The sequence below is a fragment of the Astatotilapia calliptera genome, chromosome 12, assembly GCF_964374335.1.
Source record: "Astatotilapia calliptera chromosome 12, fAstCal68.1, whole genome shotgun sequence".
NCBI classification, from domain to species: domain Eukaryota; kingdom Metazoa; phylum Chordata; class Actinopteri; order Cichliformes; family Cichlidae; genus Astatotilapia; species Astatotilapia calliptera.
In genome coordinates this window covers 21,111,188-21,136,442 of record NC_137433.1, presented here as the reverse complement: position 1 = coordinate 21,136,442, position 25,255 = coordinate 21,111,188, and the positions used below count along the sequence as shown (strand labels likewise).

At 41.2% G+C, this 25,255-nt stretch overlaps 1 protein-coding gene across 2 annotated transcripts in view; it reads right to left on the bottom strand.

The window, feature by feature from the left end:
* Positions 1–1,033: 1,033 nt before the first annotated feature.
* Positions 1,034–25,255, bottom strand: part of LOC113033280 (coronin-1C-A) — a 39,625-nt gene continuing 15,403 nt past the window's right edge. For both annotated transcript variants that reach the window (XM_026186931.2, XM_026186933.2), the window contains 10 exons: positions 20,907–21,103; positions 8,912–9,034; positions 7,048–7,177; positions 6,762–6,943; positions 5,303–5,422; positions 4,858–4,962; positions 4,595–4,740; positions 4,335–4,392; positions 3,964–4,206; positions 1,034–2,835 (listed from right to left, as the gene is read on the bottom strand). In XM_026186931.2, the coding sequence (XP_026042716.1) occupies positions 2,716–2,835; positions 3,964–4,206; positions 4,335–4,392; positions 4,595–4,740; positions 4,858–4,962; positions 5,303–5,422; positions 6,762–6,943; positions 7,048–7,177; positions 8,912–9,034; positions 20,907–21,103 (1,424 nt within the window). In that variant the 3' untranslated portion in view covers positions 1,034–2,715. The remainder of the gene's footprint in view (positions 2,836–3,963; positions 4,207–4,334; positions 4,393–4,594; positions 4,741–4,857; positions 4,963–5,302; positions 5,423–6,761; positions 6,944–7,047; positions 7,178–8,911; positions 9,035–20,906; positions 21,104–25,255) is intronic.

Sequence of the window (25,255 nt, the reverse complement as noted above, 5' to 3'; positions counted from 1 at the left end):
GAGTTTCAAGCTTGTTAGAACTGTATGAACTCAGAATTGACTTTTACTTTATTCAAATGATAAAAAAAAAAAACCCAAAAAAACCCCCACTGCTACTATTTTCAAGCCACACAAAGAAATGAGAAATAACTCAAGACTTTTGGGAATGCATGTTGACTCTGTGTGTGTGTCATACAGTAGTACCTAATAAAGTGTCCAGTGAGTGTCATATTGATCATTAATTGGTGTATTTGTTAATTAACAACTGAACAGTGAACTCATTTTAAAAATTCTTTATTAATTTTTCTTATAATCAATGGTTTGATATTTGAAGCAAGAATAATGAACAAAAATGCTGAGCAGACCTCCACACGAGGCTTTCATCCTGGTTCATTTTTCATCAGATTTTCTTTCTTGATAACCTCCGACGTAACGGAGGTTCTGCTTTTCTCATGATGGCAAGGTGCAAGGAACAAACAGGGGGAATGTTTAAAAATCCACCTCCCACACAAATACCCTCTTCAGCACATCCACAAAACAAAAGAAATGGGGAGGAAAAAAATAGATATGGTCACGTTATTTACACAGTTCTCACTCATTTTCTAGACCTCAATTACAAACATACATCTATCTTTCAACACATTTTTTATTTTTCCACCTACAGTGTCCCTTTGGATCTCTATAAGCTACTACTCCTCAAAACTCCGCTCTTGTGCCAACAGTGCTAACCCAGAGAGTGGCAGTCTCATATAAAAGATATGGCAGTATGACCAGTGTCAGCCAAACATGCATCACACTCTACATTTCCTGTCACTAATATTCTCAGATTATTGACGACTCAGCTAACAGATTCCTGGTTTTACATCATTTTACATTTTAAGCTTGTACCCCAGAGGAAAGTGTCACAGCGTCAGGGGCACAATGTGTTTGACAAACCCTGACAAAGTAATGCTGCCTGGTGAACTTTATTATGGACTGGCAGGACTTCATGATGTCACACAATACGTAAGAAACTGAGTCCTTTGAATTTTGTACTGAGTATAGCACCTCAAAGTGGGTTTAAACTCCAGGCACCTCGCCTCCATTTATTCCACAAAACTACTCACAGAACAGTCGACCTACAAAGAAACCAAAAATAATAAAACACTTCCAGGGTCACCTCTATGGCACTTTCAGGTCTTTACAGTGGTAACATTTATTAAAGGCAAACAACAGATTGAACCATTACCCGTCTCAGCTTCCCACAGGGAAACAATCTTTAAAAAAAACAACAAAAAAAACAACAACAACTCAGGTTGAAAAATATGATCCATTTTCAAATTTGACTGCACTAAATTGGAGCATCTGAGAAATAGCCAAGATGTGGAAGTGCTAAGAGGGATGTAGAAACAGCTGGAACAAGAAACAGGATTTAATTGAACATTGAAGCAATAACCCAACTACTTACTTCTTCTAAATTAAAAGGAAAACTCTGTAGTGGAAAGTCTACAGTGGCTGGTACCTAAAAGGCCAGAGACATGAGGACCCAGATTAGGCCTTTGAGGTCTAGCCAGCTTTAACATCACATGTTTAAAAGCAGTCAAGTAGCTGCGGGATTATTTGATGTCATTTTAGAAAACTTTCTTTTGTGCTTGTACAGAAAACGCAGACATCAGATGGCAAAGCAAACAAAAGAGCAGTGACAAAAAAAAATGAGCCCACTGCACTTGACTACAGTGATGTGCTGAGCAAGCACATGGATAACCAAACAATCGGGTTGGAGTTTTTCCTCGCAGAAAGAATGAAAATGCAAAAGCTCGTCTTTCCATGAGCACCACATAAAGAATCCCAACAACTAAGCAGTGCGACCGAGTCACCGCAGTGAGTGTGTTTCCCCCCCCTCATACCAAGAACAGCCAATAGGAATTGTGGAATGTGTCACTTTCTTGAATAAGTGCAGAGTGCATGTTGGTAAAGCAAGGTAGAAAGGAATGCATGTTTACTTGGACTATTACGTCCACAGTCAGAATGATGGAAAAGCGACAGGAATGAAAGGAAACAGCAGAGGCGAAGTGTGGATTTCTGCAGCTTCAACAGAGACAGCAAGAATTAGTCACTTAAGGTTGTGTCTGAGTGTTTGGTGTCCGCTGTGGCAACCTGCAATGTATTTTAACTACAAATTTAATCTGTCAGTCTCTCTTTCAGAACCATCCAATTAAATTATTTTAATTTCATAGTGCAGCACTGATTTTGTTTCTGTACTTTAAAAAAATACTGCTAAGGAAGTGTAAACAAAAGTCCAGATTTGGCAATGTCTTAATTTTGGAGAAGGGCAAACACCAAACACTGAGGCCTACTTATAAAACATGATGCTATACAATGATAAATTGGGGGTGGGGGGCTGTTGACATGGTTTTCTTGATCATTATTCTAAAATGCAAAGAATTATGTAAGATCTTTTTATACAAGTAGACACAATTTAAAAAAAAAAAAAGACTGCCACAGAATAAAAGGAAAAGTCCTTTGCCACCAAAAAGAAAGTATTTTCTACTAAATCTGCCACATGTTCTTCTTATTCCACCTGTTTTAAACTGAGGGTTGGGAGCTGGCTAAGAAAAAGTTCATCTGGAATGTTGCTAGGGATCTTTGCTAGGCAGACGAAACACTGTCATTGAGATAGGCAGTGAGTGTTCCCGCCCACCCCCACCCCCAGCCAGTGGAGCGTCCTGAATTGTAGCGGGTTGGGCAAAAGGGTCCTTAAATGGCAAGTTTGGACATCTGCTCTTCAAGTTGGACGAGTCGCTTTTCTTGACTGCTGATCATGTCCTTGAGGGACTTGATTTCTTTCAAGATCTCCTCCAGCTTGGCTTCAGATTTCTGTGAGAGATACGAGAAACAAAAGTGAGACTTAATGGGCTTTTAACCATCTTTATGAAAATACAGCTACAGTCACTTTTAAAATGAGGTAAACCTAAGGTGGGTCCCTTAGTAGTACGCCTTGAAATCCGTGGGTCAAAGAAACTTCTAGGAATTTTAAGCTGGTTTTGCACACACTGAACTTAATGACTGCACCGATGAATAGGGTAGATCATAGAAAGATGGATTCACAAGGAGTGAGAGTCTAGTTAAATCCACTCCCTAACAGATTGTGGCAGGTTTAGTTTATTTAAATTCAACTTTTACCTTAAGATCAATCAATTTACTTAAAGAGACAAGTTTCTTCATTATTAAAGTTTGATGAATCCATTATTTACTGCTCAAGTTAAAATGTTCATCTTGATCTACACTGACCAAAATTGCTGGTTATTAATTTTCTTTCTCTTTTTTTTGTCATAATCTGACAGCTTTAAGTCAAGTGTCCTTAAGACAAAAGCTTCATTTCCCCTAGCAAGAATGACCTTAAAGCAGACTACTCTCTAATCTGTGCTACATGTAAGGCCCTTTGGGACAACATCCCAAGTTTTGTTTTAAATCAAGTGTGGTAGGATCTGGCAGTCTGAGGGTTAACATCTTTCAACACCACTGGAGCCCAGTGGGCTATGATTACAGAGCAGACCTTCACAGAGACACATGGGCTGGGACCAAGGCTGTGTTGTGGGTGAGGTGCTGCTGGACGCCCAGGAGCAGGGGCCCAGAGCAGCAGAAGACCTCTCCCTCTATGCGCCAGAGTGGGACGAGTAACATTTACAAACCACCTCATCTAAGTTTGGCAGCAATCTGCCATGACTAATAAAAAAAAAAGAAAATGTAACGCTAGGAGCCCCAGACAGCCACCTGCAAGGAGATGAGACAGTGGCATAGCATGACCTACATGCAGGGACCTCAACATATACAGTGTAAGACTGTGAAATAAGGCATCTCAATCTACTGTTTAATCTAATCATGCAAAATAAATAACTGTTAAAAAAAACGACCTTACTCCTCAACACTACACGTCTGAGACTGAGTGACAACGTACTGTTAAACCGGTTTTAACTGGACACACTGATGAAAGCAAACACTCACAATTGATGGAGCTGGGTGGGAGGACTTGTTGGAAGAGCTCGACTTCTCTGAGTTCTTGGTGACCTTGTTGTCCAACATGTTCTTTTTGACCACTTTGAATTCACGGTTCTTGCCCGGGACGTAGCCATTCTTCAGAGAGATGAGAATGGGGTCTCCATTCTTACCATCAAACCACTCCTCAGCCTCCAAAGCAGGATCTGGACCAGCTGTGTCTGGGTACAAGTCGTCCTGGAACAGGTCCGACTGACGGGAGAGAATAGAGCAATAAGTTGTGAGGAAAAGAGAACTTGTGAATGTGGTGCTTGTGATTTAAAGAGTAGATTAGAGGTCTAAAAGCTGCTGCAAAGTAGCATGTTAGGGCGAGTACTCACCTTTCTAGGCACAGTCATCACAATAGGCTCACACTTTCTTTCATGCAGTTTATAGAACCTGCAACATAAAAAGCCTGGTGTTACTCACAGTTCAATACATCATTACACAATAAAAACAGCAGTTTCCTGTGGATTGTTGCATAACGGTTACAGTTTGCCTCCTAGTGGTCAATCAATGAACTCCACATTAGAGATGATGGAATAAAATCAAAACGATTTCTGGTTTCAGAGATGATGATTTAGGACCAGTCTTGGGTTACCTTGCAATTTCACACTTATTGACATCGAGGCCCCTCTTTGGCATGTAGCCCATACCCCTCTGGGGCTCCTTGCTGGCAAAGGTGTTCAGAAAGTGAACATAGGGAGCCTCGTCTGTGATTTCAAAGTAACGGATGCTGCTGTCTCCCTATCAGGATATAAACAAGTGTTTTATTTCTAATGTGTGCACATTTAAATTGAGACATTAAGCTTTGTGTTAGAACAATGCTTGATTTGATTATTGGGTGCTTAGAAGGAAACGCACCTTTCCACAGAGGTAAACGACATTGGTGTCTGGGTCATAGAAGGGCAGAAGCACTCCATTACTGGTGTCCATCTCATTGACAGTCATTGGCTCCTCCAAGTTTTGCTTAAAACAAAAACAGAAGAAAGATTAATTTGAGGCAATACTGTTCAAAAACATTAAAACACAGCTTTACATACCAAGTCCATAATGAGGCAAACTGAAGTGCTACAGGTGTGGAAATAGATCTTTAATCAACTCTGAAGCCCTTATAACTCACACAAGTTTATCATTACAACAGCAATGATCAGTAACAAACCTTATAGTGATCGGGCGACCCTGAACCCTCCTTTAATCATGCGAATGGGGGATTCCCATGATGCACTGAGCATTTCTTCTTCACCCACTCACATTGTGTTCATACACCACTCTGCATTTCATCATTAGTTATTGTGAAGCAGCTTACCGTATTCCAGAGAGCCAGCTGCCTCTCACTCATGCGACTGAAGCCAGTAGTGAGGATGTTTCCATCACTAAGGAAAATGGCCCTCATGGGGCGAGCGCCCTCGTGGGCTTTCTCTTTCTCCTGTGAAATAGAGGTTAATGGTTAGCCCTGCGAGTCCGTGTTACTGCCTTATCTGCAGTTCATCATGTTTGTTTCTGCTGAGGTCAGAGGTAGGAACACTCATAAACCTGCTTACTGGTGTGATCATTTAATCAGACAACCATCAGGCAGAAGTGAAATAATACGCAGAACACAAGTCTGAATGAAGATTTTTGATGTTTTATGAAAGGAAAATTCTGGTATGGGTGATTTTAAATGTGGCATGAATGCATCAGAAATATTCAGCATTTCTGATACTGATGGGATTTTCACCACAACAGCCTCCAAAGTTTCATCAGAACAGCTTAAACAAAACTCCACTAAGCACAGTTCTGCACTGATTCGATGTGAGCAGCTGAAGATTGGGAAAAACATGGTTTGGTGTGATGTTTCTCAGCTTTAGTTCTGCCAAGGAAGGCTCAGGCTTTGGTTATAAACTCCATGAATCTACAAATCCCAGGATGAATCCTTGGCTTTTAGGGACAAGGAAAGATTTCGTATGATTCCAACAGAGCATGTTTGGAATGTACGGAACAGAAGAATCAAGGCATTAAATCAGAAGCTGTCAGAATAACGTAATGCAATCATGTCAACACTGGAGCACAATCTCAAAGGGAGGATTTCAGCATCTTGCCCAATCCACACCACAAAGAACTGAAACTGCTGTGAGATCAAAGGGAAGCCTGACCCAGCATCAACAGGGATGTCACAATACCAGAAATCTAAGAGGCTGATGATGATACAAGCAAATACCACTTCAATTCTACAACACTATCAATCAAGTTAACGCATTTAAACATAACCTCTTATTTAACAAAAACAAACCAAAACAAAAAACAAACCACTTTCCGACACTTCTTGCATTCTGGTTTTTGGAGGTCTATGTTATATCATTAACCTGATAAACTAACTCAAATGCAATTCTGGCTGCACTCTGTCTTTTTTCCGCTCCGACATTCACAGCAAAATTTGAATGCATCTGTACTTGTTATTAAACTTTAGGTGCTGTTACTGCCCTATTTTCTCAGGTGCTTACAGCAGCCAAGGCACATTGTGTAAATTTTTACAACACCTTGGTAGCAAATTACTGTTTCCCATGACAGTCCTTGGTCTGAATCCAAACTAAAACTGGTAATTCATAATTCAGACTCACAGCTAACAACAATTTTAAGGGAACAATGTTACCATACCGGGGCTTACTAGTCTCTCTACTTCCAAATCAAAAATCCCTGCACCTGAATTCATATTTACCTTTTAAATACTTCAGATACAGTTCAATATAAAAACAGAAAATATGACAATTTATTTGCAAACTACTTACTCCAACAATCTCCTGCTTGCGGGGGTCAATAACCCGGATGGACTTGTCCTTGCAGGAAGTGCAGATAAGGCTTCCATTGCGGTTCCAGCACACATTGTAAATGACATCAGGATGCATGTCCTCCAGGTTGATCATGGCCTCGCCGGTGCCCACATTCCAGATGATTATCTGGTTATCACAACCTGGTGACAGATAAAGGTAATGGTGAGGTTTGTGTTCAATCTGATCATCAAGTTTTGAAGGCAGCATTGTTTTATAGATTTGGAAACACTGCCAGAGCTCATACCTGCACTAAGGAGGATGTTTCGTGCTGTTGGATGCCATGTGATGATGCCCACACGCTTGGAGTGGCCCTCCAATATCACCACTGGCTCAGACATGGAAGTGACTAGGCCATTCTCCGGAATCTGCCACACCTGTAAAGAGACCAGGAAGTCAGAAACTGAGAGCAGACAGTAAAAATTCTCTGAAGTATGAAAAAAATATATATATTCTAAAGGATTTCATGATGATTATGCTGAACACAGTCTAGCAATTAAAATGATTACTGGATCTAAACTGTAATTACAAAAAGGAACCAGAGGGGGGCAGCAATCACTAAGAATTCACAGCATGTTCCTTACTGACTGATACACACAGTTAGACTTAGCAAAATATACTTTTCTTCAGTATCAAGTAATCCAACTAATTACTATTTCTATTGTTACAACGCCGTTACCGTTACTAACAAGAAAATGCGGTGCAGTCGCATTACTATTGTTCAACAAACAGACGGTTGAAGCTGTCTTCAGCTTACCGCACCTTATATCAGTTGCATGGAAGTAGCTGTCTATGTAAGTAATCTGGGCGCTACAGCTTTAAGTAGCTGCGCACACTCCTGCAGGTGGCAATCACTTTCTGGCAGACGATCACTTTTTGGCACAACACCTGGAGTTATCAGGAGCAGTGGCTAGCCACTGTAGAGCATAGGGAACTAACTCCAGATGTAACCCATTGCCATGGTTTAGGGAACAATGACGAGAGAATTAAGCCAACATGTTTTTGGTGTCAGGAGAAATAACACCGACCAAAGGAAACCCACACAAACCCAGGAAGAACATGGAAACTTCACATGTTCAAAACCAGATGGGTTGAAAGCCGGGACCTTCAGCAGTGCCAAACCCAACTCAAATTTTAAGAGATGTGCAGAAAAATGCAACATTATTACCCCACCTCAAAACCAGCTATTTTAGACTTCAGGATGTCAAGTACTGATTGGTTACTATTCACTAACACTATTTATAACATGATTACGTTGATTCATCTGATCTTTGTCATAACACTGCTGCATGAAAAGAATTTGAGGTTAAATTTTTTCCTTACATTCTTTAGTGCTCGGTGCCTGGCACAGGCATCCTGTAAAGGTTGTCCTTTCAGAGGAATAGAATGGGTACGCCTAATGCAGCATTTTAAAAAGAAAATAAAGGCCACTCCAGCACATTTTAACATTAAATTAGCTTCGTTGATGTCCAGTGTGTACTCTGTGATAACAAAATCTATTCCTTAATCTACAATAAACGTTTTATGCCCTGCCTACGTTATAGTCCTACTTTACAGGCCTGCTGTGTACACCAGCCAACCCACTCTTACCAAATCTAAACTAAACATCACTGAGAGTCTATTTAGGTTGTGAAATTTACCGTCACATGTTCTATGATATGAAGAGAGGAACCAGCAATAGTTCCTCTCTTCATGGCTCACACTTCTGCAAAACAAACCAAATAAATACTGCCTTGATTTAGCATGGGATTAACAGGAAGTCAGGCCTTTCAGGTGAGGAAGTGGCTGCCATCTAAACAGGCTGAAAGCCTATCCCAGCCTATTATATACCAAATAAGGACATATGGAGAAAAGTAAAACAGCAGCCTGAAAAAAGTCAGTGACCTCAGCTCAATAAATAGCTAAATCATTCCCCAGCTCTGATTCCTACAACACATATTTGAGCTTAATCTAATCCAGAGGGTGAGGCCTGCAACCATTCATGAGTAACCGCAGCCTTGCCTTTCGCAATAAGAGCATGTAGACTCTTGCCTCTTATGATCTAAAGAATGTATGCTCCTGTTGACCCGAGGAGGTTTGAGTTTGGGTGTGATGGGTGAGGCGAGCCTTACCATCACGGTGCAGTCCTCTGAGCCGCTGGCAATGACCTGGTCATTGTGGGGGCACCAGTCAATGTCCAACACAGGGCCTGTGTGACCACACACTGTGGGGTAGGATTTATCAATGCGGCCCGTCTGTAAAAACACAGATAAACAACAGAGTAATAAGATTAGTCTCAGTCTAGAGAACATTATCCATGCTGGAGGAGCGAGTGTGTTTTGAAACAGGACAATTACAGGATGATCCTAAATCCTACCTGCAAAAAGCAGCTCATAGATCACACAAACTCCAATCTAAAAGGTACTTTGGATTTATCTTGTGCGTGTGTGTGTGTGTGTGTGTGTGTGTGTGTGTGTGTGCGCGCGCGTGTGTGTGTGTGTGTGTGTGTGTGTGTGTGTGTGTGTGTGTGTGTGTGTGTGTGTGTGTGTGTGTGTGTGTGTATGTATGTATTAGGGGTGCAACGATATTCGTATCGATATTGAACCGTTCGATACAGTGCTTTCGGTTCGGTACGCATATGTATCGAACAATACAACATTTGTAATTTATTTTATCAACTTTCCTTCTGACGATGCTGTCTGTGTGGAGCGCTCAGTGAATCTGCGTTCGACTACTCCGCCTAGGGTCGACAGTGCAGCCTAGGCGGAGTAGTCGAACGCAGATTCACTGAGCGCTCCACACAGACAGCATCGTCAGAAGGAAGAGCGCAGGGCACCTCCCCCACTCTCATTCAGATCTGGCGTTTAGAATTATTTTGGTTTTCATGTGACGTATGACCCTGAAGGTAAGCGAGTCATGGACTAAAGTAAAACAGTATGTTGGATGTGCCATGCAATGCTCAATTACATGGGTGGGAACTAATGTGTTAGCGCAGTTAGCTCGTTAACGTGTTGGCCGTCTAGCCCCATGCACGGGGCGATCGGCGGTAGCTCGTTAACGGAGATTTGCCGTGTTGTGGCGTTAAGGTCATTTCAACGAGATTAACCTGAAAGCACTAGTGGGAACACAACGAATATGACTGCACATTTACGCCGACATCATCCTAGTGCAAAGACAAAAACAACAAGCATGCTACTAACTTTAGCCGAGTCATTTAGACAGCTGTTAGCACATGATTCTCCTTATGCTGCTGAGAATATAGCCCAGAAGAAGCGGATAGTATAGCTTTTATTTTGGAAAGAGACATTTCTCTGTAATAAACTCTCTTTTCCAAAGATGAGTGATTCCTCAATCAGATACAGGGCTCGCAAAATCGGGCTAGCGATTTTTTTCAGACGGGCTACCCTGCCCGTCGGGCTATTGTAGGAAGGAAAAATATATGTCAATGCTTTTGCATTCTTTCAGAAATGTAGCTGGGTAATTATGTCATTGGCATCGGTGAGCCACTGTCAATATGTGACATATTGAAATTGCGTTTGAATTTGCGCTTGTTTTTTTGCTTTCACTTTGCAATCATGCGAACTGTGTATAGAGAGCGACAGCACTGATCTGTGAGTGATGATAATTTGTGCACCAATTCCTCTGACATCTCTTATTAATCGTTAGCTTACTATGCAAACATGACAAGTGAAATCTCCCGCAGCTTAAACATGTGAGAGGCTGATCGCGCAGAGAATCGCTGAGCTTATGTGAGTGCGTGTGTAAAAGCAGCAGGATATATATTTCAGTTCTGCTGAGCCAAATAAGACAGGTCAGGGTGAAGAAGTGACAGCCAAAGAAAAGCTTACCACAAAACGGAGAAGTTATGACAAATGAGACTATAAGGCAAAAAGAAAGTGCAGCTTTATGGTTTCATGGACAAAAGAATTTCTGTGGCTGCAATATGACGAGCTAAATAACCAGGGCTGCACATAAGTGGTCCGCAGGTGCGCATTCGCTGTCAAAATAAAAAACGCGCACAAGGGTTAGGGTTAAATTTAAAAACTGTACTTTTGAGTTAAAATATATATTTATAATTTTAATAAATGACAAATTAAAAAGGCATGAACATTGTTTTTGTATCGAAAAAATATCGAACCGTGACACCAAAGTATCGAACCGAACCGTGAATTTTGTGTATCGTTGCACCCCTAGTATGTATGTATTAGGGGTCTCATTTGTCATAACTTCTCCGTTTTGTGGTAAGCTTTTCTTTGGGCTAGCGATTTTGCGAGCCCTGTATCTGATTGAGGAATCACTCATCTTTGGAAAAGAGAGTTTATTACAGAGAAATGACTCTTTCCAAAATAAAAGCTATACTATCCGCTTCTTCTGGGCTATATTCTCAGCAGCATAAGGAGAATCATGTGCTAACAGCGGTCTAAATGACTCGGCTAAAGTTAGTAGCATGCTTGTTGTTTTTGTCTTTGCACTAGGATGATGTCGGTGTAAATGTGCAGTCATATTCGTTGTGTTCCCACTAGTGCTTTCAGGTTAATCTCGTTGAAATGACCTTAACGCCACAACACGGCAAATCTCCGTTAACGAGCTACCGCCGATCGCCCCGTGCATGGGGCTAGACGGCCAACACGTTAACGAGCTAACTGCGCTAACACATTAGTTCCCACCAATGTAATTGAGCATTGCATGGCACATCCAACATACTGTTTTACTTTAGTCCATGACTCGCTTACCTTCAGGGTCATACGTCACATGAAAACCAAAATAATTCCAAACGCCAGATCTGAATGAGAGTGGGGGAGGTGCCCTGCGCTCTTCCTTCTGACTATGCTGTCTGTGTGGAGCGCTCAGTGAATCTGCGTTCGACTACTCCGCCTAGGCTGCACTGTCGACCCTAGGCGGAGTAGTCGAACGCAGATTCACTGAGCGCTCCACACAGACAGCATCGTCAGAAGGAAAGTTGATAAAATAAATTACAAATGTTGTATTGTTCGATACATATGCGTACCGAACCGAAAGCACTGTATCGAACGGTTCAATATCGATACGAATATCGTTGCACCCCTAGTATGTATGTATGTATATAAATTAATTAGTTAATGACTAATGCTGGCTGAAATGAGTTATATGTACATTTGCAGTGAAGGCAGCCTACCAGAGCAATTATGAATTTAAACAAACAAACAAAAACTTCAGACCCAATAAAACAATTTCAATTTTTTAAATTTGCAGAGTGGGGAAACCCCCCAAAACAAATGCATTTAAAGGTAACACTTAACCATCCTTGTGTACGGTTAATTACAGTTTGGTGAGAAAATACAAAGAACAAGATTAACTGTGCGGAGTCAGAGATTTCTTTTAATGGAAGAATCAAAAAACAAACTAGTTCAGCATCACTGAAATCAAATTTAAGATATCAAGTCACATTACATGGCTCAATAAAACAATTTAAGCATGAAAAATAAAATTAAACTGCTTAAAGCCAGCCTTGATTTATAACATCTCCATAGCCAAAAAAACAAAACAAAAACAAAAACACTTGGGTTTTACTGCAATCTGAGTTTGTGTCTAAAACAAACTGATTAGATTTAGCTCCTCCTGGACCACCCATAGTAATTAAGGAAAGTTTCTAGTAGTGACGTCAGTAGACAGTAGAAACATGCCAGAGATTCAGTGCAGCGATTTACTTTTAAATAGTAGCCCCAGATCAAACATTACTAAGCTCTTTATATAATCTGCTCACGCAATTCTGACTATAAGGTTACAAATGAATTTCTAATGTATGCACTTGCACATCCTTAAAGTCATACTGCAGATGGATTTCACCTCTAAACCCTATGAGTCCAGAGAGCCAGGTGATCTCTCTGCATGGTGAGGTGACCTATGCTCTAAAGCTTGGGTGACACACCCTAGTCTGTGCTGACTCCCTTGTGCCACTGCAGAGCCATAGAAATGATGTCACCCACTGTGGAAATAGTCCCTCTGCTGCAGGCCTATTTAAAGCATCATGGCTCGTATAATACAAGGAGTCCCTCACTGCCCACAGCTATTCTGAATGGCTTGACACGAGCTACTAAATCCAAGAACCGTATATTCTGTAATGAGTCAGTGAGTGCTGGCTGCAAGAGTCAGGACCACTGAGGCATTAAAGTAGACTGCAAATTGTACATGACAGACTTTATAGCCAAACAATTAATGTATTTAAAGCTTTTAAATATAAACATTTTACTTCTGATTCATAGCAAACAGATTGTTTTTATAAACTAATTATAACCACTATGAACCCTTAAACTCACACAGGCAATGAGATGGCACTTCAACCTTGCTGTTATTGCATACTTTTAATAACATGACTCATTTAAGAGGTCCACATTGATGCAAGTGTCTTCTGGGCCAGTCCAGACCTGCAGTGTCCCTGTGCTACGTGAAATATACCACGCTTGTACCAATGCTGTCACCTGACACAAAGCTGGGCTGTGACACACACTCCAAGTTTAGTGATCAAAGTCTGGTTTATGTGACAATGATCTCTGTGTGTGTGTACATGTAATAAGAAAAAAATCACAAGATCGTGCCAGAACCTTGCCCTACTGAACACACCCTCAAATCCACCCTGAAGCCTAGTGTACAATAAGCTGACTTTGACACTACTGTCAATAGGTTTCTGTGAGCGACCAGCTTATATCACGTAACACTACCATTACATTATGAAAATATACACCTTTCTTTGTTTAGTAACTTACATTCAATTGAGCCAGGATGTTTCTGGGCACATAATTTCATCACATGCGAATGTATATTAGCTCGCAGTTAAATGTATTCATGGACAAGACTTCCCAAAGGCAATAGGAACAGGATGTAAAGCAGGAAGGACATGGACTGATGACCAGGTGTTTCAACAGAAACTGCATAAACAAGTTTGGAAAAGAACAAACCGATCACACAGATAAGATAACCCAACAGTTCAGAGCCATTTGCATTTCCACTTATTCTAGTACTATAGCATTCCAAAGAGGGCATGAAGACATTGTCCATATGTCTGTAGTGTCAAGTTGGAAAACAATACACAGTAAATTAGTAATTGTAGCACACATTTCCCATCATGCTTCTCTTTAAAATGGTAATCTCATATTAAACATAGCCAAAATTAAACAACAGGATACTTGCAAGTAATCCCTGTGAGCCAACTCTAGAGCCAACGCTCTAAACTCTTTTTTAGCATAGCTCTGGTAGCAGTTTGAACAGCAACATCAAGCTACTTTATGTTCTGTTAGTGAGGGGTAGACAATGGGAAGAAAGCAGACTTAAAGGCAGGTGGCCTTACAGGAAGAACAGCCATAAGGGCTTGTTTCAGTGAAAGAATGAGCTGAGCGGCTGCATCAAGGCCCAATAAGAGATAAACAAAGATTATCTGCACAGGGAATCATGCAAGGCTACTAGAGTAGAGTCCAAAAACAAATATGTAGAGCTAAAAAATTAACAAACTGTGTCAGACCTTCTGGTTTCCTTGTCCTACGCTTCTGAAGTTAATAATAAATGTTGGTCTGATTATTCAAGACCTTGTATGTGATGAGAACGATTTTAAATTTCATTCTGGATTTAACAGGAAGCCAATGAAGAGAAGCCAGTATAGTCCCTGTCAGTATTCTTGCTGCAGCATTTTGAATCAATTGAGCAATTTTAAAGGATTTTTCTTACAACATCCTGATAATAACTTTACTACAATGTTCGTTGCATATTATGACTCCTGTGTTCTGCTAAGCAAAAAGGATCAATCCATAAACATGTCAGCCCCTTTAGTCTCCGTTGCCCTTTCGCCTCCCGCCTGTGCTAACCGTTTTACAGCCTACGAGTCTCGTCTGATCCTCGTCTTAGTGTGTTTTATGAAGAAACAGATACACACAGACCGAGCACCCCTCTGTGTTTGGGCCATACTGATTTGTTAAGTAGGGCTTAATTTGTACAACACACACTTGAGCATAATATGACCCCCTATGCTCTATGAGAGAATTTTGCCTATTTTTATTTATTTATTTTAATAAATAGCACCTACTCTGCTCAACTCCACTCTACTCAGTTTTTAGTGTTTTCCATTATATGGTAGTACCTGGTAACAGGTGCGTGTTAGTATCTACAGAACTGGGCTTTCAAGCAAGCTGAGTCGAGCTGAAAATATAATGTCAGACTGCAGGCCACTGATTGGCCAAGGAGTGATGTCACTGGATGAATCACGAGAGCGACTCCTTCACAAGAATCAAACATAAACACAAAAAGCCATAGGTGCAGATACACATCGCGTCAATGTCATCCATTGTTGTGGTGTGGAGGTTTTAACTACAGATGACATGTTACAGTAAGAAATAGTTCTCAGATGGAACCAGAAGCACGAATACCAAACTCCAAAAGAGAAACTGATGTTTATATCTCATCATTTTTCTACTAACAGGATAAGTTAAATCCATACTTTATGCTCAAATCTACTGTGATATTTGTAGTCCCAATAACACTTCAACTAAACTCCCGAAAACCCAGGCATGGCAGAAGAGGCCGACAGTTCGACCAGAGAGCCAGGCGTTCTTCACATTCCACACCTCAGCCTCAAGCAGCTCTGTTATGAGTATGACTAATGAGAGCAAGTGGGCTGCTAGGGTGTCAAATGTAACACCCTTTGAGGTGTTAATGGTGTTTGTGTCTGATATACACAATTAGGAATTTCAGGGTCTGCAGAGCGAGCACAAGCGGCTTGCCTCAAGTCTGCAGAAAGTTATGATGACATGATACACAAGTTCAGGAACGCAGCTGGCATGAAGCAGGGCATCAGTAATTGTGAGCATGGGAAATTAACAAGCACCAGTGGGATTGCCTGTGTATAGCAGTACACCTATTGTGTGCATCTTAAAAGTCTCATATTGTGAAAATGTATTGTTTTGTGGTTTTTCCCCCACCTGGAGGCATAAAACAAAAGCTGTGAACATTTTTAATACGTTACTACTTTCATTCCTCCACTACATCTATCTACATACATCCACCTTTAAAAGCCATTTTCAACTTTCCACATTAAACTGCAGCTACTTGCAAATCTTCTGTTATTGGTTGCAAGAGTGAATAGAGATTCCTTAAGACTCAATACAACTATCCATCCACCAATCCTTTCTACTGTGTATACAATTCAGGGTCAGAATACTCTGGGGGTCACTTTGCAAGAGGCAAGGCACACTGTGGACAGGACACCAGTCTAATCACAGGGCTAACACACATTCATGCTCACATTAACACCTACAGCCAACATAGAATCAAAAACATACTATTCAACTCTTTGGATGGTGGGAGGAAGCAGAAGTAACCTCAGTCACACGGAGAACATACCGACTCAACAAAGAAACCCCCCAGATGGTCAGCAGGTTTTTACCGGGAGCACTTCTGCCATGAAGCAAGAGCATTAACCACTTTATCATCCCATGGCCTGCTTATTGGTTATTGCAACTGATTCAAATGCTAAATCAAGTGTGAACTTTGAAAGCTTGAAGAAGAAGAAGAAGAAGAAAGGAAAAAAAAAAATCAATAGACTGGACATTTTCTCCACCTACACCCTCTACTTCTAAAAATTATTTTTTACAGCCGATTTCCTCATTCCACTCTGCTTAGAGTCCCTGAAACTGCCTGCTTTCTATAGTTTGTGGCTAGCCTTCTGGCTCAGTACTGCATATATGAATGACAACTTTTATACTGGTTAAGCAGATCATTTATTTTACACCATTTGCCTCATGAGAGACAGCAGTGAATTAGAAATTGTGCATTTGAGGTGTTAGAGAACTCTGCACTTTATTGCCGTTTTTACAGTAGACAAGGCATGCTTTTAAAAAAAAAAAAAAAAAATTATATCTGCTAACTAGCAGTGCTCTGGCCCTTTCCTGCTGTCATACTGCAGGAACCCAACTCATTTCACGTGGCAGTTTTAAATACTACCCAATACCATATCTCAGCAACAACATAAAGCCTCTGGTTCAGTTTGGGTTTGGGTGTAGGTCAACAGATTATTCAAATTGTACATTGCCAGTAAACCCCAGCACCTTTGATCAGTAAATAACCCAACCTTTAGGCCCTGTGTATTCAGGCAGGTATAAGACCTTAACACCTCAGCAGAGGAGTGTACAGTGATAAGGCAACTTGTCCACACCTCAGCAAAAAAAAAAAAAAAAAAAAGTCAGCATTTGAGGAACAAGAAACTGCACCAGTATAAACCACGCCTACACGAGCAGCAAGCGACTGTGCTCACTGCTGAATACCTAACATGTCCATAACTACACTACAGACATTTGAATCCTTTGAGAGGAATGTCTGAGGCCTAGAAAACAACTGGTTGCATAGCAACAAGTAAGGCTGCAGAAAATAAGGGTGAATCACACCCGATGGATACAAAGCACAACACTGAAACATACACAAAAAAAAAAAAAGAAGAAAAATGCATGAACGAGATTCCCTGAAGGCAAAAGAGGACATTCTTCTCATTCACACAAGGCCTGCACACCACACTTCCTCTCCTTGCAACTCAACATGTGATTCACACATGCACACCACTAACAGGGTCTTGCATGCATGCCGTCCAGTGCTAAGAGCTTCATGGAAATTTCCACTTTTGCAAGTCTCAGCCTATAAAGCTGAGGCGAGGAGCTAAGGTAGAGATAAACAGCTGAGGAGTAAGTAGCAACGGCGGCTCTGTTACACACGGAACATTATCCCAAGATTTACAACCTCCAAATGATAGGCCAGGAACAATGCAAAGCTGGCTGTAAACCAGAGCCGTATTTCACTGAACAGATTAAGCAAGCATACCTGTAGATAGTGTAGAGTTTATTATTAGATATTTTGCAGCCAACATCTTTGCAGCATCTTTGGTGACAGAGATTACTCAAATGAAAAATCAAAGCTTCCATTATCTTCTAGTACGTCTAAACAGATATTTTACACCCCCTGAGGGATGGACTCTCCTCACGTCTATTATGAGCAGAGGACATGCTGTGACAGAGTTCTGCACTTTTGGCTGAAAGCTGCTAAAACATACTTGGAGCATATATATGTTAAGTTGGTAATGCATTCAGATGTAGATAGATGAGAAATGGCTGCAAACTAAATAAATAGCTAAAAAAAGATTTATTTCTAAAAATTTTCTTTAAAGATTTGCTACTTCAAGAAAAAAGCCAGGAGTAATACTGATTATCACATTAAAATATTTAAATACGGCACTTGGATACAGTGAGTGACTCATTGACAGAAACAACATCTGACTCCAACCCAATTCTCTCATCTTGGCCGCTCTTCATATTTCGGCCTATCCCAGAATTCACATGTGTACTTACACTGCACGAAGCAGCCAATGGCAGGGCAGGGAGGAAATGGTCTTGGAAGCCTGTCAGGCAGGGAGCAGTGAATGACCATATATGGTAAAATCTGCAGTCAGCAGGACTGAGAGGCAGAAGCGGCAAAGGCAGAAGCAAAATGACCAAAGTGTGGGGAAAGACCCTGGATATCATGCACACCCAGTGCATTTTTGCATAAAGACACAGGAAGCAGCTACAAAGGCAGTAAAACCTAGTGAATATTAGACAGAGGAGAAATAACGTGTCACTGTAGAAATGCCCAAGGATTACTAACAGGCACAGGCTCAGCAGAGTGAATGAATGGTACCATTGATTTAAAACCCACACTCCAAATTTGATTTCTGTAAAGTGCTTAGAACATAAAGGTGTTGCTGGGTAAAAGTGTTTATTGAGCAGGATTTTTTTTTATAACACTCCCATCATAGGATGAACAAATCAGATTTCGATTTAAAGGACTATAAATTAAAATCCACAGTAACAATTCACTCATCCTTCGCTCTTCGTTCGTGTTGACCAGAGAGGAGCCACCAGGATTTTTTCTCCCAATTACGAGCTAGCTGCTGTATTCACTTCTACAACTTCCTTCATATGGAAATCAGGGAATAAATTAGCAGGCATCCAGCTAAGAATGAGAAAGGGACAGATTGAAAGCATGAGGGAAGGGAATGACATGTGCAAAGCTAGACATCTGATCCCCTCTCTATAAATCTCATTTTTCTCTCAGGAAGAGGCAACAATACTCGTGGCTGTGCTGAGTCAGGGCGGCCTGCCGCACTAACCCACAACCTAGTGAGTCACAAAAAAGAGCCACCCCCACGAGGTCAGGTCACAGATCTGAATTTTAGGTGATGCTTTTTATATACCCAAAAAAGCAATTTGAGGACAAAAGAAATATTGCTCCCCCCGTCTGGGCTTGCATGACAGTAACAAAGACAGTGCATAGTTACTTATAGCTTAATTACCGGGGGGGGGATTGCATCATCACACTTCTGCTGCGCGCACCCCCCCCCCCGATGCACCCCTGCTGCACCCCCCCATAAGTGGAGTAATGACAAAGGGCTGTACTGGGAGTAAGCATTGGGACAAAGGCCCAGAGCAGCTGGCTTCCCGTAGAGACTAGGAGCCACACAGCACAGGCAGATGGGTTGGCCGCACAGATGCACCCTCAAATTAGAAATCCAAAGGGGAGGGAGGTTGAAGACACTGAGGGGATGTGCACCCTTGCAAAAAAGTGGAATGAGACCCAAAAAACTGTAACTCAAGAGTTTTATCCACAAAGCAGAGCTGCATAAATGAGAACACAGAAAAACAGGCTCATTTACACAAAACTTAAACTTGTAATCCATTCATAACTGAGAAATAGCTTTTCCCATGTAGTCTTTTAGCAATGGCGTTAAGTGCAGAGATCAAATCTTTAATACCAATCCACTGCTCTGCAGTCTAGTCATACAATTTGCAAGAACAGACTTGTCCCACTTTTGAGACCTGCATTGCCAGCTGAGGCTATACTGAGATTTCCAGATGGACCTGCTTTGTCAGAAAAAAAAAATCATTTGAGAATAGTAAGGTCATAAAGACTTGAAATAGAAGTTAAAAGGAAAAAAAATAAAATAATTGAAGCTTAAATCTTTATGTTAGTTGTAGGTTCTAATAACTGTCTTTTCCCATTATGGTTATCTGTAAAACAGGTTTGGTGGCACAAATACATGTCAAAGTATCTTTAACATGCATACATACAAATCTTAACTAACAGAATTCCCCTTTCAGCGCCAGGCCCTCAAAGCATGGGCTGCTCTATGAAGAAAAGACTCACATTTGAAGGACTAGTTTGTCAGGGTTACAAGAAAATACGTGGGAAGATCTGAAAGTCTCAATTGAGGAAACTGCCTAGAGGTTTTCGCTGTACAGAAAGACCTCACTGAAAACTTTTTTTTAAAATTCAGCAGTGAAAGTAGACTTTGTTCAGGAGACACACCATTACTGTACTGCAGCATGGCATGCAAAGGGAAGCTCAGTAGTACACAGACACAGAAAGAGGAGGACCCAGGAGGAGTGTGAACCGGTTCGAGCTCGCAGCCCACCTCCAGTACAAGCTTTGTATTGAATGAGGTGCTGAGAGGTGTTAAGCTGTGTGATGACAGGCCTAAGGATCCAGTCTCCAGTGCCAGGGCTAGCTCATATGACATGGCAGTGTAGTGGTGTACACTAATTACAGGTCCAGGGTAGATCTGTCAACAGCATTGCAGTGCTTATGTCACTCTATGTCAGGGCCTGCTACTTGGCCACTGCCTGACGCTGACAAACAAACACAAGCAAGCAGCAATTCACCACTATCAAACATAACAGCAGCCAAGAGGTTTGTGGGACATGCCAGGACATTGGACCTCTATTGCGCCTTAACTGACCTAATTATGACACAAGGTAAAAACAAACGGGAGGCATGTACCCTGCTAATTTGTTTACATCCAAAAACTCATCAACATGGAGGCAAGGATCAGGAGACCGTGTTGCTTGCATTGTACTTGCGTGGCTTGTGTGAAACAACCCACTGTTAAACATTAATCCAAAGGTTTATAGTTCAACTTTATATTCATATTACTCAAAATATAATCAGGGAGCACTGAAATCATGTAGTATGATAAAGAATACGATTTTTTAAAAGTGGATGCAACCATGCTTACACATTCAGTTCACTCCATTTGCACACCTCAGCCCAGTCCAAAGGGCGCACAACACATAATAAACTCACCTTGTGCAGAGGGAGGACGAGGAATGCTCCGCCACCGCTGGCCTCAATAATTAGGGCGACAAACTTGGGGTTCACTGCACAAAAGGCGCTGTCCCACGTGACCCTCGAGACCCGGATATCATCGTAGCACTGGTCATTCTTCACCGCCTGGCCGAAGACGTGACGGAATTTGCTCTGCCGTACAACTCGTCTCATATCTGCAGAAAACAAAAAAAAAAAGGCAGAGAGCACATTTATTTAAAGACACACTGTTGCCGTTGTGATGTTGAACCTATTCATTTCAGCAGAGGTTTGCACAAGCCGCAACTGCAATATGCACCAACACAAATGTAGAGTATGTGAACTAGTGAAAGCCTCGAGAGGGTGAGACACCCAACGAAAACGTTCAGCACATTTGTGATTACAGACTGAGAACATTAGAGATTTGATAAAAGTCTGAAGTTGTCGCTATGCACAGTCTCCTTGTATCTATTTGGTCCTCAGAAAGAGGAGTTTGTCACATGCATGTTTCAGATTGACAGATTTATCACCTTTTTTTAAATAATGTGAGGACGCTACAGTGAAATACAATGGTGTGATTTCATGGTTTCGCTAATGTCAGGTAAGCACTTCCAAAAAGGTACTGTGAAACAGAATGTGTTTCATGAGATTTTAAAGACTTCAAACTATTTCCAGTGGGTATCTGTAACCCCTGTCGCGCCTCCTAAATCTTCCATTGTGCCAAACATTAAACATCTGACATACTAACAGCATGTATCTGTGGCACACTTTTAGAAAGAGCCACTTCTAAGAGGGAAAAATAGGACATACCCAATCCAAACAAAAACAGACTCTGTGGCTGGTTCAGCTAAAATCTTTACCAAGACAACAATCTGTTGGCAGACAAAGGCACTCTGGAAAACATGCTCATTCAAAAGCTTCAAGTTCCACAGCTCTGCCTACAATAACAAACCACTTCCAAAGATAATGGAAAGCCATCCAACTTCAGACAAACAACTGAATGAGGTCCAATCTTACCAAAACCTATAGATAGGCAAACACTCTTGGGTGGGTTTCGGACTCCTTTATTCTATTTTTTTAATATTCGACATGGGAACAGTTTCAAAGCCTGAATCACCACGACTAAAGCATGGCACAGGATGTGAGACATGTTTTGAAGGAGGTTTTCCACTGTGTGCAGAGAGAGAAAGAGAGACGGGGAGAGAGCAGGAGAGTGAACGAGCAAGGAGGAAAGAGTGACTATGAGCGAGAAACACTTGTGTGGCATGTTTCCGACAGGACAAGGATCACAACACAAGCAGGAAGTTCGTCCTGTTGAGCAGTGGGAGTGTCCGAACAGCCCTTATCTATCGTAAAACAAGTATAGAATGTCATTAACTAGTAGAATGAATAAGTTATTATAAACCTAAAGAGGCTAATTTGTTCAAAAATGGAATTACATTTTTAATCTCAAATTGTAATCTTGCTCAAAACAGGGAGGAGTCCTCCCTACATTTATCTGGTTCAGGAGTGCATTGGTGTAGGAAACTCAAACTTGATTAGTTCTGGAAAGAGCTGATCAACTACATTGAAGTCCTTCAAAGATAACCAAAGGTAATTATTCTGCAACTTCACAAAACCTTATATAATGAGCTATAATTACTTTTCATGTGTGTCAAAAATGGAGAAGGAAAAAAAAAAAAAAAAAATGGGGTGGGGGGTGGGGGGGTGGGGGGTGTTTTTCCAGGAAGGCGATCGCAATCTGGGTCAACACTTTACAGGAAAAACTTGTGAAAGGCAAGCCTTGTTTGCATACCTGTACAGCTTTGTTTGTCACATAGCTGCATGTCAGTAGAAACTGAAATCAGATGCCTCCCTGGAGGAAAATGTGCTGACGACACCAAAATATGAGGCAGATTTGCACGCTTTTATTTGCCCGTAGCTCTTTTAATTACAGGTGAATAATTTGATTATTATTTTAACGTTGTCCTTTTTTATGCATCTCTTCTAACAAATACAAGGAAACCCTTGACACATGAAAACACATATCACATGAAAGCCTACATGTGCCCTTGAACTCTCAACCAAGCGGTTTCTGTCATATTTCAGCCTGCTTAAAGATCAAAATGACTGGGTGTTCATCAGAAGTTAGTGAGGGTGGTTTGTGCCTATCTGACTACCCTGGAAAAACCCGGAAATCATTCATATGGTCGTCAAACCCCATCTGTATTGATATATACTCAGATGTCAAAACTTATCGTCAAGGGTACAGGGGAGGTCATCAAATGTTCTCTTTGTGGAGTTAAAGGAAATATTCTAAAGTCAAACTGACTGTACTTTATTCTGTGCAGAGAGATCAAAAACACATGAGTGGAAATAAACTGTGTGCACCATATGAATTAGACAAATCAGACGTGATGGCGTGACTGCTTGAGGTCAGGATATGGTATGAATATTGGAATGAACAAAGAGTGCACAGCAGGTGTTTAGAGAGGGCTTAAACTCACTTTTTTTTTTTTGCTTTTTTGTGGTGGCGGTGATGATTGAGCATGTACATGATCACAAAAATGAATTCATACTTGGGTTTCCTGCATAGAGTTTTTTTTTTTTTTTGGGGGGGGGGGGGGGGGGTGTCAAAAGCATCGTTTTGGTGTGGTGAGTGACATGTTGCTTGTACTGTACAATTATGCTTACATGCATAACAAAAGCTTAATATCCACTGTGAGCCTGAAAAAAAAAATCTTGTAATGTCATTTCATTTTAAATAAATTGCCCTCCATACAACATACTGGTGGGCAGCCTGCTTCTGCACAAATCAACGCAACGAAGAAAACCTCCACTGATGGGTACACAGCATGACTGAGCTCCATTTAGTGACACAGCCAAAACTAAAGCCTCATCCACATAAACAGCAATTTATCCATCAAATCTGCTTTATTTGCACCACCTCAGATGTGAGATTAGTTTCACTTGCTATTTGGCCAACAGTTATTTCCCTGTGATCACTACAGAATTACACATGCCATGGCCCGTGTTACACTGCAGCTAGTCTGTTCTTGTAAGTACAATCCTCACGACACACGCCAACAGTCCCTGCAATGTAGTCTAAAGGCCATTTTGGTATTCGCAGCTGTCAAGACGTGCAAGATTGTGATGGTTTTAACAGCCATTTCAATGACAGATCAGTACAGGGGCCCAAAGAGTCCCAGACTGTGCAGAGGGAGATGTTGCAACACAACCACACCAATCGGAAACTCCAAAACATGAGATGCAGCGGTGTCTTTGGAGTTTTACCTATGCTAACACTGTCAAGGTAAACCACTAAAGTTCAGGAATTACTTAAGCATTGCTGATACAAAGTGAAGCATTAGCTTAGGGCTGATTCTTCACCTTAAATGTAAACTGGTGGACGATTTAAGTGGAGTTTCTTTTGTTTGAAAACGCAAGCCTACCAATCAGGATAATCAGGTGCAGCTAAGTTTTGAAATACCAGAAGCCAGAGTCCTTGCCACACTGTCATCAGCAAATCAAGCAGCAGAAAAGCCCAGTATTACATTACTGATGTAATGCCCAGCTACTCAAAAGTGATGTAACTATTTTGAGAAAGAAGTGTTTACACTACTAATGCTTAATGAAACCAGACTGATCCACTGTTTTCTAGATTGGATATGCAACCTTAATCACGAGGGATGGACAGTGTACACGCTGCAGGTCCGAGCAGACTGGGTGGGGTGGCAGTTGATAATACAACACTGGGTCATGGTGAATAGGCCACGTTGTGTGGTAGTGACGTGTCCCAACAACATTTAATCAGGAAGACGGCACAGTTTCGAAAGAACTTTGAGCCTCCTATACTCACTGCAGACAAGACTCTCAGTAGTTTTTTACTACATTCTGACTCAAATTGAAATGCTCCAAACTCCAGACTTTCTCTAGTGATCAATTAATTAACAGTCAGTGGAAACAACTCTTCAGCTGGGAGCCATTAAACAACAGGAAAATAGGAGCAAAAGTGTAAGTCCATAATTAGAAGTGTGGCAGCCATTTGTGCTAGTTTGTTACAAGACAATGTGTGTGACAAATAAGTCGCATACTTCATGTACACGATTTATACATCAAGTCTGTTAATCACCAGTTATTTGTTATGTTTTCACTGCTATTATTCCTCTTCAGTTGTTTTGTTTTTTTTTTTTTGGGGGGGGGGGGGGGGGGGGCATTTCTACTCAGTTGTTTTGTGTAATGTGTAAAGAGGTACGTATTCCAGTGTCTCGGATCTCACTGAAGGGAAATGTCACCAGGGCCAAGCTCAGGTGTTGACAAGAGGAAGGACAGAAAAGCAGCAGTAGTGTCACAGCTGAACTGAAAAGAAA